This window comes from Peromyscus leucopus, chromosome 23 (assembly GCF_004664715.2).
Source record: "Peromyscus leucopus breed LL Stock chromosome 23, UCI_PerLeu_2.1, whole genome shotgun sequence".
Taxonomy (NCBI): domain Eukaryota; kingdom Metazoa; phylum Chordata; class Mammalia; order Rodentia; family Cricetidae; genus Peromyscus; species Peromyscus leucopus.
In genome coordinates this window covers 14,507,140-14,521,286 of record NC_051082.1, presented here as the reverse complement: position 1 = coordinate 14,521,286, position 14,147 = coordinate 14,507,140, and the positions used below count along the sequence as shown (strand labels likewise).

General features: G+C 44.7%; 1 protein-coding gene across 1 annotated transcript in view; it reads right to left on the bottom strand.

Annotated features, from left to right (window-relative positions):
- Cfap251 (cilia and flagella associated protein 251) overlaps nucleotides 1-10,840 on the bottom strand; it is an 82,636-nt gene extending 71,796 nt beyond the window's left edge. The window contains 5 exon segments of the mRNA XM_028885763.2: nucleotides 2,893-3,264; nucleotides 8,795-9,099; nucleotides 9,160-9,396; nucleotides 10,161-10,509; nucleotides 10,511-10,840. Coding sequence (XP_028741596.2) covers nucleotides 2,893-3,264; nucleotides 8,795-9,099; nucleotides 9,160-9,396; nucleotides 10,161-10,509; nucleotides 10,511-10,660 — 1,413 coding nt within the window. The 5' untranslated portion in view covers nucleotides 10,661-10,840.
- Nucleotides 10,841-14,147: the final 3,307 nt, after the last annotated feature.

The following is a 14,147-nucleotide window of genomic DNA, read 5'->3' as shown; positions in this document are numbered from 1 at the left end:
GTCTTGAAAAACACAAAAACAAAACAACAGGAAAAAAAAAAAAAAAAAAAAGGTCCCCATAGGTTCATGTATTTTTGAACTCAGTCGCCAGTTGACAGACTGTTTAGGAAGCATTATTAGGCATGGCCTCACTGGAGGAGGTGTGTCACTGAGGGTGGGCTTTGAGGTTTTAAAAGCTCACTCCAGGTCCAGCCTCTCTTTCTGCCTGCTACCTGCAGATGGATCAGGATGTAAGCTCTTAGCTCCAGCACCAGGCTGGTCCCCCTGCCTACTTGCCTGTCTACCACACTCTGCCACGATGGTCACAGACTAACTCTCCGGAACTGTAAGCAAGCCCCCAGTAAGATGCTTAATTTTATAACGGTTGCCGTGGTCACGGTGTCTCCTCACAGCAATAGAACACTGATTAAGAAACCTCAGCAAAGGGGTGTGGAGGCAGGAGGATCCCAGGGGCTTGCTGGCCAGCTAGCCTAAAAGAGATGATGAGCCGGGCGGCAGCGGCAGAGGCGGTGGTGGCGCACGCCTTTAATCCCAGCACTCAGGAGGCAGAGGCAGCAGATCTCTGTGAGTTCGAGGCCAGCCTGGTCTACAGAGTGAGATCCAAGACAGGCACCAAAACTACATGGAGAAACCCTGTCTCAAAAAACAAACAAACAAACAAACAAATGATGAGCTTCAGACTAAGTGAGAGGCTCTCAGAAAAATTAAGTGGGACATGGGCAAGAAGACTCAGTGAGTGAAGGTGCTTGCCGCCAAACCTGAGGACCTCGGTTCAGTGCCTCGACCCCCAAGACGGGAAGGGGAAACTGACCTCTGCAAGATGCTCTCTGGCCTTTCCGTGTGCACTGGAGGCTGTGCGTGCCTCCTCAGACATAAATACACTATAAATTCTTTCATTTTTTTTTTTAAGATTTATTTATTTATTTATTTATTTATTTTGGTTTTTCGAGACAGGGTTTCTCTGTGTAGCTTTGCGCCTTTCCTAGAACTCACTTGGTAGCCCAGGCTGGCCTCGAACTCACAGAGATCCGCCTGCCTCTGCCTCCCGAGTGCTGGGATTAAAGGCGTGCGCCACCACCGCCCGGCTAAGATTTATTTATTTAATGTATGTCTGTATGAGAGTATCAGATCCTCTGGAAGTGGAATTACGGACAGTTGTGAACTGCCATGTGGGTGCTGGGAATTGAACCTGGGTCCTCTGGAAGAGCAGCCAATGTTCGTAACCTTCTGTGCCATCTCTCCAGCCCCCTACTTCTTCTTCTTCTTCTTCTTCTTTTTTAATATAAATTCTTCCTTAAATAAAAATAAATAGAGAGTGGTGGAGGAAACAAGTGACTATTGACAAAGCTGTACATGTCTATAATCCTAGAACTCGGGGCTGAGGTAAGAGCGTTGCAAGTTCAAGGCTAGCCTGGGCTACATAGCAAAACCTTGTGTCAAAGCAGAACAGAAAAACCAAAAGCTAACATGAGCTGTGTGGAAAAGGCTCACTCTGGGTCGGGACTAAGTTCTTTACATAGGTAGAGTCAGTCTTCCGAAGGTATGGATCCTCAGGAAAAGAAAGGGGGCAGGATAAAGGGGGGGGAGCAAAAAGCAAGAATGAATCCTAGCAAACGATTTCCACAATGCAGCAGACGGGAAAGCAGTGGGAGAAGGGCCTCCTCCTTCTCCTGCGCTGGGCAAAGGACAATATTTTTGTGCCTCGCAGATGGCGCCTCCCTGGGACGCATGTCAGCCGCCGCAGCGAGGACAGATTCCTCGGGAAGGCCAGAGATGTGTCGCTTTCTGATGAGGGCCTGGGGACCTCTCAAAGCTCTCCCCCTAGCGGAGGCAGAAAAGTAGACATCAGAGGAGCAAGAGTGGTAGCGTCTGAGAAGGAAGAGGGTACAGAGAGGAAGATGAGAGAGAGCGAGCAGAGGGAGGAAGGAGAGAAACAGGGTGGGAAGGGAAGAGAGAGAGGGAAAGACCACAGCGTCTCCCTCTCGGAGTCGCCAAGGCAACAGTCAAACTATGCCGGGAATTTCCGGCCTGCTGAGCAGTGCAATTGAACCCAGATGTTGCCTTCCAGTTCCAGGTCTAACACATGGGTGTCTCCACAACCCCCCAACTCTTGACAGAACTTTAAAAGACACACACACACACACACACACACACACACACACACACACACACACATATATATATATATATATATATATATATATATATATTAATATTTTTTTCCAGAGCTGAGGACCAAACCCAGGGCTCTGTGCTTGCTAGGCAAGTGCTCTACCACTGAGCTAAATCTCCAAACCCTAAAAAGTTTTTGTTTTGTTTTTTTGGGTCGGAGAGTTGCCAACTGAAAGGCCTGAGTTTACTCCTCAGAACCCCTCTAAATAACAAAAACCGGCCAGACATGACAGAAGTGAGTGGCTGGTAACCCCAGTGCTTAACCAGTAAGATGGGGAATCTTAGGGGGTTTGGGGTGGATGTCACTGGCCAGGCAGCCCAGGCTGCTTTACAATACAAATTCCAAGCCAATGGGAAACCTTATGGGGGGGAAAAAAAAAAAAGCCCACCAGTGATGGTAGCACGCCTTTAATTCCAGCACTCATGAAGCAGAGGCAGGCCAGTCTCTGAGTTCGAGGCCAGCCTGGCTCATATAGTAAATTCCAGAACAGCCAGGGCTACACAGAGAAACTCTGTTTTGAAAAAAACAAAACAAAAGTAATAATAATAATGGTGAACAGAGGCTGAAGAAGACATCCAAGGTTATCCTCTAGCCTCCATATGTATGTGGGTGCACACACAACACACAAGCACATTCACACTGGATCTTCCCAGACATGCACATGCCCTCTCTCACAGAACTGTCCAAACCCAGGAATGACACACTGTGGGGACACTTACCAAAGGATACACTTTGGAGACCTCTTCCTTCTGGAACAAGGTGTCCTCTGTGGAGGTGGACACCATGGACGCCTTGGAACTCCCTTTGAACTGGTATGATATCTGTCCGTCTTCCGAGAGGTAGAAAGACATCCTTCCAGAGGTTCTGGATTCTCTGTCTCTCCGACCTTGGGCTGAAACTTCTGCGTCCTTGTTAACTTCCTCCTTAACTTCCTGCAGCAACTTCCTCCTGAGAGACTCCATTTCTGTCTCCTCAGATGGGACGGCAGGTGCCTCAGTCACATCAACTTTTGGACGGACCTCTCTGAAAATCTCGCTTACTTCAGGACTTTGGGAGTGTGTGGACGACTCGTTACTCTCTGAGGTTTCAGACTTTAAATAGAAACAAAAGAGGGGTTGAGGATTTAGCTCAGTGGTAGAGCGCTTGCCTAGCAAGTACAAGGCCCTGGGTTCGGTCCTCAGCTACAACAACAACAACAACAACAAAAAGATTCTGACACCGTATGTAGTACCCAGGCTACATTTTCCCATGGTGATCTTGTTCCATTCCTAGTCAGCCAGTGTCATAACAGGTGGTTTAAAAGGAAGCCTGGGACATTTTTTAAGGTCTATCTATCTATCTATCTATCTATCTATCTATCTATCTATCTATCTATCTATCTATCTATCATATATACAGTATTCTGTCTCCATGGATGCCCTAAGAGAGAACCAGATCTCATTACAGATGGCTGTGAGCCACCATGTGGTTGCTGGGGAATTGAACTCAGGACCTCTGGAAGAGCAGCCAGTGCTCTTAACCTCTGAGCCTCTCTAGCCCTGTGCTGGGGACATTTTGTATTAAAAAAAAATCATGGCTGTGTTTAGGTTAATTCTTGGCCTCCCAGCAATGCCACACAGTAGGCCCTTCTCAGCACCACTGGGAGGTCCGCCTTTGAACCAGCACTGAGTTCTGTTGATGTAACCAACCGCCCAACGTGACAAGAATCCATTAAAAACCGCTTGGCTTGGAGGCAAATATCCCAAAAGCAATAGAATTGATCTTATAAAGAGAGCTGAATGGATCTTGCCTTAAATTGTACGGCAAAAACCCATATCTGGAGTTCGTACATTTTATACAGATGCCAACAAAGAAGGAAAGGCAGGTTACAATCAGAAAATTTAAGTAAAGTGGTTCAAAGTCCGTATAATTCAGGTCAAAAATCAGAATTGTATGCTATTCTGTTGGTATTAATGGATTTTTCAGAACCTCTCAACATAGTAACTGACTCTCAGTATGCTGAAAGAGTGGTGTTACATATTGAGACTGCAGAATTTATCCCTGATGCTTCAGAATTAACTTCACTATTTATTCAATTACAAGATACAATCAGGAAAAGGAATCATCCTTTATATATAACTCACATTCGATCCCATACTGGTCTGCCAGGCCCTCTAGCACAAGGCAATGATGAGATTGATAAATTATTGATAGGAAATGTGCTGGAGGCCTCAGAATTTCATAAAAAACATCATGTCAATAGTAAAGGTTTAAAAAAGGATTTTTCCATAACCTGGCAACAAGCCAAGGAAATAGTAAAGAAATGTCCTACTTGTTCCTTCTACAATCAAACGCCATTACCAGCAGGATGTAACCCAAAGGGTACTCAGAGAAATGAAATCTGGCAGATGGACGTGTTTCACTTTGCAGAATTTGGAAAATTGAAATATGTACACCACACCATCAATACTTATTCAAGATTTCAATGGGCAACTGCTTTGAGTTCTAAAAAAGCTGATTCTGTAATCACTCATTTGCTAGAAGTTATGGCCATCATGGGTATACCTGCACAAATCAAAACTGACAATGCTCCTGTTAAAATGAAACAGTTTTTTGCTTATTACAATATAAAGCATATTACAGGCATACCACATAATCCTACAGGTCAAGCAGTTATAGAAAGATCAAACAGAACTCTAAAGGATATGCTAAATAAACAGAAAGGGGTAACAAAACCCCCCAGAAATAGACTGCATAATGTTCTTCTAACTTTGAATTTTCTGAATGCCAATGAGAAAGGAACAACAGCTGCAGAGAGACACTGGATAATAGAAAAAAACTATAGAATTAAATCAGCCTATATACTTTAAGGATGTGCTGACCTCAGAATGGAAACCAGGGTATGTATTACATTGGGGATGAGGTTTTGCTTTTGTTTCTACAGGAGAAGATAAGCTGTGGGTACCATCAAAATTGATAAAGGTTCGATTTGAACAAGAGAGACCTCTTAATTAGAGGAGATGATAGTTCATCAACCAGCATGAACATCCAATTTAAACTAACTTGTATCAATAACACATGCCTTTTCATTTAATCAGATAATAACTTGCCAAAAAGAACAGCCCCAAAATTAGTCTTGGGGAAAGGTTTTTGTTTTTGTCTTTTAGGAGAATGAAGGTTAAGGAATCTGAAGAACACTGGACAAATGAGACAACTGAAGAAAAGGGACAAATCATCTATCCCAAGAAACAGAGTGAAACGGTGTATGGGTATATATTATCTAAAAAATTTTTATGTCTTCCTAAATGTTTGTTTCTGCTTTTCTCTAAAGATTTAACACTATTGGTCTTCTAATAGTCCCAGTTCAATTAAAATTTAAAGCTGACTTTGGAGTTGGAGAATGGCTCTCTCCTTCTTTAAACTCAAGCATGTTGTTAAAAGGAAAACGCAAATTCCCTGTATCATGCCAGAATAAAAGAGCCATCTTCTGCTATGGGACAGGACAAAAGCCAAATTAATTAAGGGACTATTCTATTACTAATCTCAACTCTTTGATTCTATTCTGATTCTTTAAACTCTTCTTAAAGTATGAATTTTATATCAAAATTTACAAGATTAATATATATATATAGATATTTATACATTTTAAACTTTGTTTAGATATGAATGGTCATATAGAGTACTAACTAATTCTAGAAAAAAAAAAAAGGCTTCAATTACCTGCATATATATGTCTTTGTGTTCGAGTCTCTTATCAGTTTTCTGCAGGAAATCACGGCCAGGCCTAACATCAACTGAAGTCTCCAGGAAGAAGATGGGGCCCCACAACAACAACAATTCCACGTGGACAATAATAATATCATTAAGCTGACAAACATCATCCACAGATCAGCTTTGAACTACAAGGTGCTCAGAGCAATTTTGAGATGACTAGCTGAGATGATCCAGTCTCAAAGACTACTTGAATAAGGACTTGAGATAAACCCTGAACTTTGGCATTATACACAGACTGGATAATGAAGGATATAGTTACCTCTCCTAGAATTTGACAATTAATCTAAAATTTTTCTTTCAGGATAAAGAAAAATTCGCCCATACCCAGCAGGAAGCAATTTTAAGAATACGATGCCCACATTCCCAAAGAGGTGGTGTGGGTCGGGTGGTTTTTTGGTCTTTTTAATGGGTTTTGGGTCTGGGATAATTTTCAGTGTTTAGGGGGGTTGGTTACAAGTTATTGTCAAGGGTTAGGAAAAAGGCTAAGCAAAGGAGATTAGATTTAAGGTTCTTATTAAAAAAAAAGAAAGAAAGAAAAGAAAAAGACAATTACTAGTTTTAAATACTTTACATTGGATTGGATTGTTTTATATTGTAAACAAATTTGAAGTTGATATTGTTAGAAAATGCTATATGTATATTTCTAATTGTATTTATACCATTCATTTAACAATGTAATGCAATTTTCTGATCCTTGAATGTTATTATTACCAACTATTAGGATATAAAGAAATGAAAGTTAGTAGTTAGTCATTACAATAGAACTTGTAGTCATATTAGATATGTTTTAAAAATTGAGCAGAGATATTTTAGACAGGTCATCTTCAAACCCTTCAGAGATCTACAGAATATGGCATTTAAAATGTTTTAATAACTTAGAAAATTTTTCTTTTTTGAGACATGTCGGCTCCTGGCAGTACCAATCTACTTCAGAGAAAATATGGGCATTGAAGAAACTGCATATGGAGTCAACTTTCATTGTGGCAAAAGTTAGCCACTGGACAACAAAGTATCCTCGAATCAACAGGACAAAATGGACAGACAGAACACGAAACAAAGGACTACTGATTCTTGCCAAAACAAGTGTGATTATGGCTTTATCAAAAGGCATCTTCTGAGGCCAGGTCAATATGGCACCATCCCTGAAGTGGCCTTCACAATCTGGAAAAGGTACAGTGCCTTTTTCCTCGAAGGCAGCTTAACAGGCAGAGGGCCGATGGCTTCTGTTGTGCAATGGAACAGCAGCTGAAAGCTCATGCCTCTCGAAAGTAGACTGGCATTTAATAGAGGGATGTGGAGAAGAAGGGGATGCTGAGATGAAGCCATATATACACAGCCAAGAAGAATGGACAGCTGAACTCAATAACTGTCAACAATTTCCAGAATTTAAAATCCTGAATCATGACAGGACACTAGTGGAATTCAAGCGTTTCTGGTACATAGACTGCTCTCACCCAATGTGAGGTTGAACTGTTGACCTGTGTACATCCTACTTCACAAATGAGTCTGTCAGATACGCTAAGCCTATAGGCCGAAGATGATGCCCCAACACTGCGGAGAAACCTCAGGTGACTGCCCAGGCAGCTGGCTGTTTCTGTCAACTCACAAATTTTTTGGAAATTTCTTGCATGCACTTCCTGTTTTTATTTTTGTTAGCTAATATTATTTCCTTCTTGGGTCTCTGAGGGAGTTGAAGATTAGTTAGTTATGGTTGAAAATTAGTTAGTTATAGTTGAAAATTAATTAGGATAGAAAGTGCATTAGATACATCTTGGATTTACCAAAATAGGATACATAATGGAATTATTTTCTCTGATTTGTCAAATACCTGTTTAGGTATTCATTACTTGTATATATTGTATATAGTTATTGTACTTTTGTATATAGTTTTTCTTTTGTTAGTTATAACCTTTTGCTTTTTTTTCTTTTTATTAAAATAGAAAAGGGGAAATGTGGTAGTATTCTAATTGTACTGAAATGTGATTTTGATTGTATGTTAAATAAAGTTGCCAAGAGGTCAGAGCTCAGAGCTAAAATCTCACCCTTCCTCCTGCTGTGTCCCAGCTTCCCGAAAGAGAGCTATTTCCTTGTGTGTCAGTCATTTCAAAGTCATTCTGCCTTCTCATTGGTTGTAAACTCAAACACATGACTGCCTCGTCACTGTCTGTATGTACAGCCCTCTAGGTCTTAAAGGCGTATGTCTCCAATGCTGGCTGTATCCCTGAACACACAGAGATCTATGGGATTAAAGGCGTGTGCCACCACCGCCATGCTCTTTCTTTGGCTCTAATAGCTCTGACCCCCAGGCAACTTTATTTATTAACATACAATCAAAATCACATTTCAGTACAATTAGAATACTACCACAGAGTTCTTTCTTGGGGAGCAGGCTGTGGGAAATCCATACCACTATTGTGTCCACGGGAACTTGGTCCCAAGACAAGTGTGTCTCATCTTCAGCTAATCCATTGGCCATTTCCCAGGCAGGTACACACTTCATGGAAGCTTGCCTTGACCAGCCTCCAAACTGGATTAAACCACCCTCCTTGGCATCTCACAGTTACTGTACAGAGCATATGGTTTTCTTTTCTTTTTTTTTGTGTGTGTGTGTGTGTGTGCGTGTGTTTTATACAGGGACTCAAGGAACACAGAAGAGGGCAGCAGATTCTCTGGTGCTGGAGTTATAGGACACTTTATCATGGATGCTGGGAACTCAAGCCTTGAGTAAAAACAGCAAGGGCGGGCTCTTAACCGGTCGAGTCATCTCTCCAGCCCACTTTGGTTTTGAACCCCATAGCCCGACTGTCATACCCCAGTGCGCCACTAACACAACTGAATGACCGGGTGGATGAGTCAGTGTGGACTCACCAGTGAAGATGCGGATGTGGAGGACTCAGAGCTGATGACAATGTCATCCAAGTTGAGTGCCTTTTTAGACTTCTTTGCCGGTTGTTTTATGCCAGGACCTCCCTTTTTCTCTTTTTCCTCCTCCTCCTTTCCCTCCTGCCTCTCCTCCTTACGCTCCTCCTCTTCCTTCTCCTTGTCCTCTTCCTCACCTTTTTCTTCTTCACCTCTCTCCTTTTCCTCCCATCTCACTTCCTCTTCTCTCTTTCCCTCTTCCTCACCTCTCTCTTCCTCTCCTCTCTTTTCCTCTTCCCCACCTCTCTCTTCCTCTCCTCTCTTTTCCTCTTCCCCACCTCTCTCTTCCTCTCCTCTCTTTCCCTCTTCCCCACCTCTCTCTTCCTCCCCTCTCTTTTCCTCTTCCCCACCTCTCTCTTCCTCCCCTCTCTTTTCCTCTTCCTCCTCTCTCTTTTCCACCTCCTCCCCTCTCACTTCCTCTTCCTCCCCTCTTTTTTCTTCTTCTATCTGTCTCTCCTCCTCCTGAGGCTCCTCCCATGACACTGTGTCTTCGGTTAGACTCTGCTGCAGATTTTCTTCTTCAGAACTTGGATTATATTCCTCTTCTTTTTCTGTGTCTACACGTTCTCCTGTTTCCTCTGGGGGATTTTCTTCTGTATCTGACATCCTGTAGTTTCCTCTAGAAGAAAAAAAATCAACACAGACTCAGCAGACCCTTCTGCCTCCTACTTCAGCTGCCTGATGTGTTAACATATTGAAATGGACAGAAGCAGCTCCGGTTTCTTCCTGTGGGAGTGAAAGGGATGCCATCTTCTTGGGAAAGCCTAGCTCAAATCTTAAAAATCTTTAGAATATCAACTTCCAGGCCTCCCATCTTTCTAGGAATGATCTTAGCGCCTTCTAACTCACTTTAAATAATTCATATTCCCACAGGCAGCACAATGCATAAGGCAGACATTAGCAAAGACGTCAGGGACAGGCGGGCTGGTGATTAAAGTGTGGGCTTTACAGTCAAAGGTTCCTCCTACTCCCACGTCCACCAACCAGCCTTGTTCTGTGACCAGGAGCAAGTCACATTTTCCTTCCGAGGTCAAACTTGCTCACAGGCAAAACTAAAAATGAGAATCCTAAATTCTAGCAGGATTTAAAGACTGGGCTAGCACATGTCAAGTGTTCAGTACAGATGCAGCCCGAGCCTGCAGAAGGGGGTGGCGGGAGGTGTTATGGAGATGAAAGCAGCTTTTATCTCCATAATAACTCCTCTCCTCTCTTTTCCTCTTCCTCACCTCTCTCTTCCTCTCCTCTCTTTTCCTCTTTCCCACCTCTCTTCCTCTCCTCTCTTTTCCTCTTCCTCTCCTCTTTTTCTCTTCCTCACCTCTCTCTTCCTCTTCCTCTCTTTTCCTCTTCCTCTCCTCTCTCTCCCTCTTCCTCTCTTTTCCTCTTTCCCACCTCTCTTCCTCTCCTCTCTTTTCCTCTTCCCCACCTCTCTTCCTCTCCTCTCTCTCCCTCTTCCTCTCTTTTCCTCTTCCTCACCTCTCTCTTCCTCTTCCTCTCCTCTCTTCCTCTCCTCTCTTTTCCTCTTCCTCACCTCTCTCTTCCTCTCCTCTCTTTTCCTCTTCCCCACCTCTCTCTTCCTCACCTCTCTCTTCCTCTTCCTCTCCTCTCTTTTCCTCTTCCTCACCTCTCTCTTCCTCTCCTCTCTTTTCCTCTTCCCCACCTCTCTTCCTCACCTCTCTTTTCCTCTTCCTCCTCTCTCTTTTCCACCTCCTCCCCTCTCACTTCCTCTTCCTCTCCTCTCTTTTCCTCTTCCTCTCCTCTCTTTTCCTCTTCCCCACCTCTCTCTTCCTCTCCTCTCTTTTCTTCTGTATCTGACATCCTGTAGTTTCAAAAAGAGGAAGTTTCAAAAGAACTTGAAAGTTTAAAAAGTCCTCTGGGGGGGTAGATGAGACCCCAAGTCTTACAACCTGAGGTAGACCCCCAGGACTCACATGCTGGAAGGAGGAAACCAACTCCCAAAGGTTGTCATGTGATCTCAACACATACAACATAGTATGTATCCCCCAGTAAACAAACAAACAAATACATAAAACTAAAAATTTAGTTCTGGGCTGGAGAGATGGCTCAGTGGTTAAAAGCACCGACCGCTCTTCCAGAGGACCCAGGTTTGATTCCTAGTTCCAACACATCTGTAACTGGAGTTCCAGGGGAATCTGATGCCCTCTTCTGGACTCCACAGGCACTTCACACGTGGTGTGCAGACATGCATGCAGACCCACAGACACATAAAAATAACTTTTAAAAAATTTTAATTAGAAAAAAAAGAAAGCCGGGCGGTGGTGGCGCACGCCTTTAATCCCAGCACTCGGGAGGCAGAGCCAGGCGGATCTCTGTGAGTTCGAGGCCAGCCTGGGCTACCAAGTGAGCTCCAGGAAAGGCGCAAAGCTACACAGAGAAACCCTGTCTCGAAAAACCAAAAAGAAAAAAAAGAAAAAAAAAATTTTTAATTAATGCCGGGTGGTGGTGGTGGTGGTGGTGGTGGTGGTGGTGGTGGTGATGCACGCCTTTAATCCCAACACTCGGGAGGCAGAGGCAGGCGGATCTCTGAGTTCAAGGCCAGCCTGGTCTACAGAGTAAGATCAGGACAGGCACCAAAACAACACAGAGAAACCCTGTCTCGAAAACAACAACAACAACAACAACAAAATTTAAATTAATTCCTCTGATACATTCTCTCATTTTCCCCTACAACAAACAAAAATTTAGGAGCAGGGCTGGGCTCATACCTGTACCTGTAGCTCTCAGGAGGTTGAGGCAGGAGGATCATTGTGAGTTCTAGACCAGCCCAATCTTTCTTTAAAAAAAAAAAAAAAAAAGTTCGTGGCTCTGAGAGGCGTGACTTAGAGTTAGAATTTACTTCTGTTTGAAAAAGCCGTGCTATGGTTTCTGATGTCTATTTTACCAGCGCTTTACCTGGGACTTCTATGCCCAGGCAACGCCAGGGGCAGGGGCAGCCCCTAGGTCCAGGCGCCGCCACTTGCTCTTTCTGGGGTGCTCCAGGTCCCACAACCTTGCCCTGCCGGGCGGGACCCCCGCCCGGGCCATGCCCTCCACTCTGCACTTACAGGGGCGCGCCCTCTTCGTTCCTCAAAAGCCTTGGGTCGTCCTGCCTCCTGGACTCCGCCAGCGGCCGGCGTCTTCTGTCCGCTCTCCCTAGTGACGGTTGCCAACCAAGCTCCGTCTCTATGGCAACAGCTTCGCGTGCCAGGCCGGAAAGGGAGGGAGCAGGATGGTGGTCACAGGCCCAGCTGGACCAGCCTGCGCCCCTTGCCGGCGGAGCGGCTCACCCTCTTACTCTTTCCTGAGGGACCCTTTGAAAGAGCGTCCCCCAACCCTGGCGGTTCTGACTTTTCCAAAGTTAGACGAAAATGAAACAAAGTAGTGTTTGCAGTTGTTTTCTCCAGATTGGGACATTTTGGCTGGTAGAGGAAACGGCGGGGGGCGGGGGAGGTCGAAGAGGGCGGGGTGGGGGGGTCAGGGCCCGGGGAGGGGGGCATGCTCGGGAAACTCAGAAAAACAAACAAAACAACAACTCTGAAGTGTCAGGAAGTTCTTCCCTAAGTCATAAAAGCAGTCAAAATAAATAAATTAATTAAAAAAAAAAAGATGGAGCAGCCTCCCGGCCAGATGTGATGTAACACACCTTCGAACCCAGAACCAGGGAGATGAAGACTGAAGGATCGGTTCAAAGTCAGCCTGGGCTACCCGAGACTTGACTGGGGTAAAGGAGAGTCGTGAGTGGAGATGCCTGCAAGCTGTACATCCACAGCGCAGTGCGGCTCTCACTGCTGACCCCAGACGGCTCACTGGTTCACCAGGTTCATCTGAGTGGGCTGTTCCTGATTCAGTCTGCTGTCAGTCCAGGGTGGACAGACAAGAGTTCATGCCGCTTCAGGAAGCCATGCAACAAGAGCTCCAGGGGCTGGAGAGATGGCTCAGTGGTTAAGAGCACTGACTGCTCTTCCAGAGGACCCGGGTTCAATTCCCAGCTCCCACAGATCAGCTCACAACTGTCTGTAATTCCATTTTCAGGGGATCCAACACTCATGGCAAAATACCAATGTACATAAAATAAAATTTAAAAAAAAATTCTCTCAGCACTAAACCCAATTTCCTGGCCTTGCAGATGTACACACACACACACACACGCCCACCTTCTCACCAGGGCACAGTATGCAGAGTTTAGCTAACTGGGATGGAGTTATGTGGAGTGCACGATCTTGGTTAGCAAACAGTTTCTGCAAACCCACCTTGGTTAAGTCCTTCAGGGTCATTCACGCCAATGTGACTCCTAGACGAGCCCCAAAGGTGGCTGTCCTGCAGGAAACTGGCCAACGGGCCTGGTTCAGAGCACCCTGCTGCCGCCACTTTAGAATACGAACGATTCTCCCAGCAAGTGCCCATGCCCCAGCCTGGTGATCATATGCAGATCTCAAAAAGGATGGAACTGAATGGTACAAGCTGTGTTTATTATAGTGTGGGACATATCACGAGGCTGGAAAATACTTGGAATTGTACCCTACAATTCCAACACCAAACACTGGTAAACACAGCACGTCTGGCTGCAGGAGAGGAATACATGAGGCTGGCTGGCTGGAGCAGTTTGGGGAGGCTTTCAAATTGAGTGTCAGGACTCAAGGCAGGAGGCACAGGCCAATACTGACGGCTGTCAGAGAAAGCTGTTTGCCTCCACCCTGAGCAATCCAGTCCAAGGGTACCAGCTTCCTCTCTGAACGTGCCAGACATCCAAAACAGAAACTGGTAGCAACTGGGGGAAGTAACTGGGGCACATGGAGAAAGGAAGAAAAACAGTCACTAAGAGTCACCCACACCAATTTTACCATCTCAAAAGACAGAAAATAAAAGGAAGTGACGTCCACAAACATGTTCACCTTCGCAACCTCTAGCACACCTAACTTCCCAAGCTGCTGATCCCAGGGTGTGGCCAGGACTCAATTATAAAAGTCCAATCAGGAGCTATCTGCAGGCTGTTATTACAGGGAGCTTGTTCTCCAGCGGGTTAACCTGTGAGGCCTCCTGAACTTTGCTAATCTCTTCATGGAACTATGGTGGATACACAGAGCCAACTTCGGAGGATGCACAGAACTCCAGTGCTTTCTCTAACCAGGGCAGTACTGCTTCAAGCAGAGACTGACCAGCTGCTGACATCAGTGTTCCCACGGTGAACCCTTGCCCAGAGTATAAGCTCCAGACTTCAGTTTCCAGCACGAGAATCAACTTGACTTCAGCCCAGGAACCGGTTTGCTTTGCCCAACTTTCTTTTTCTTAAAGATTTATTTATTAT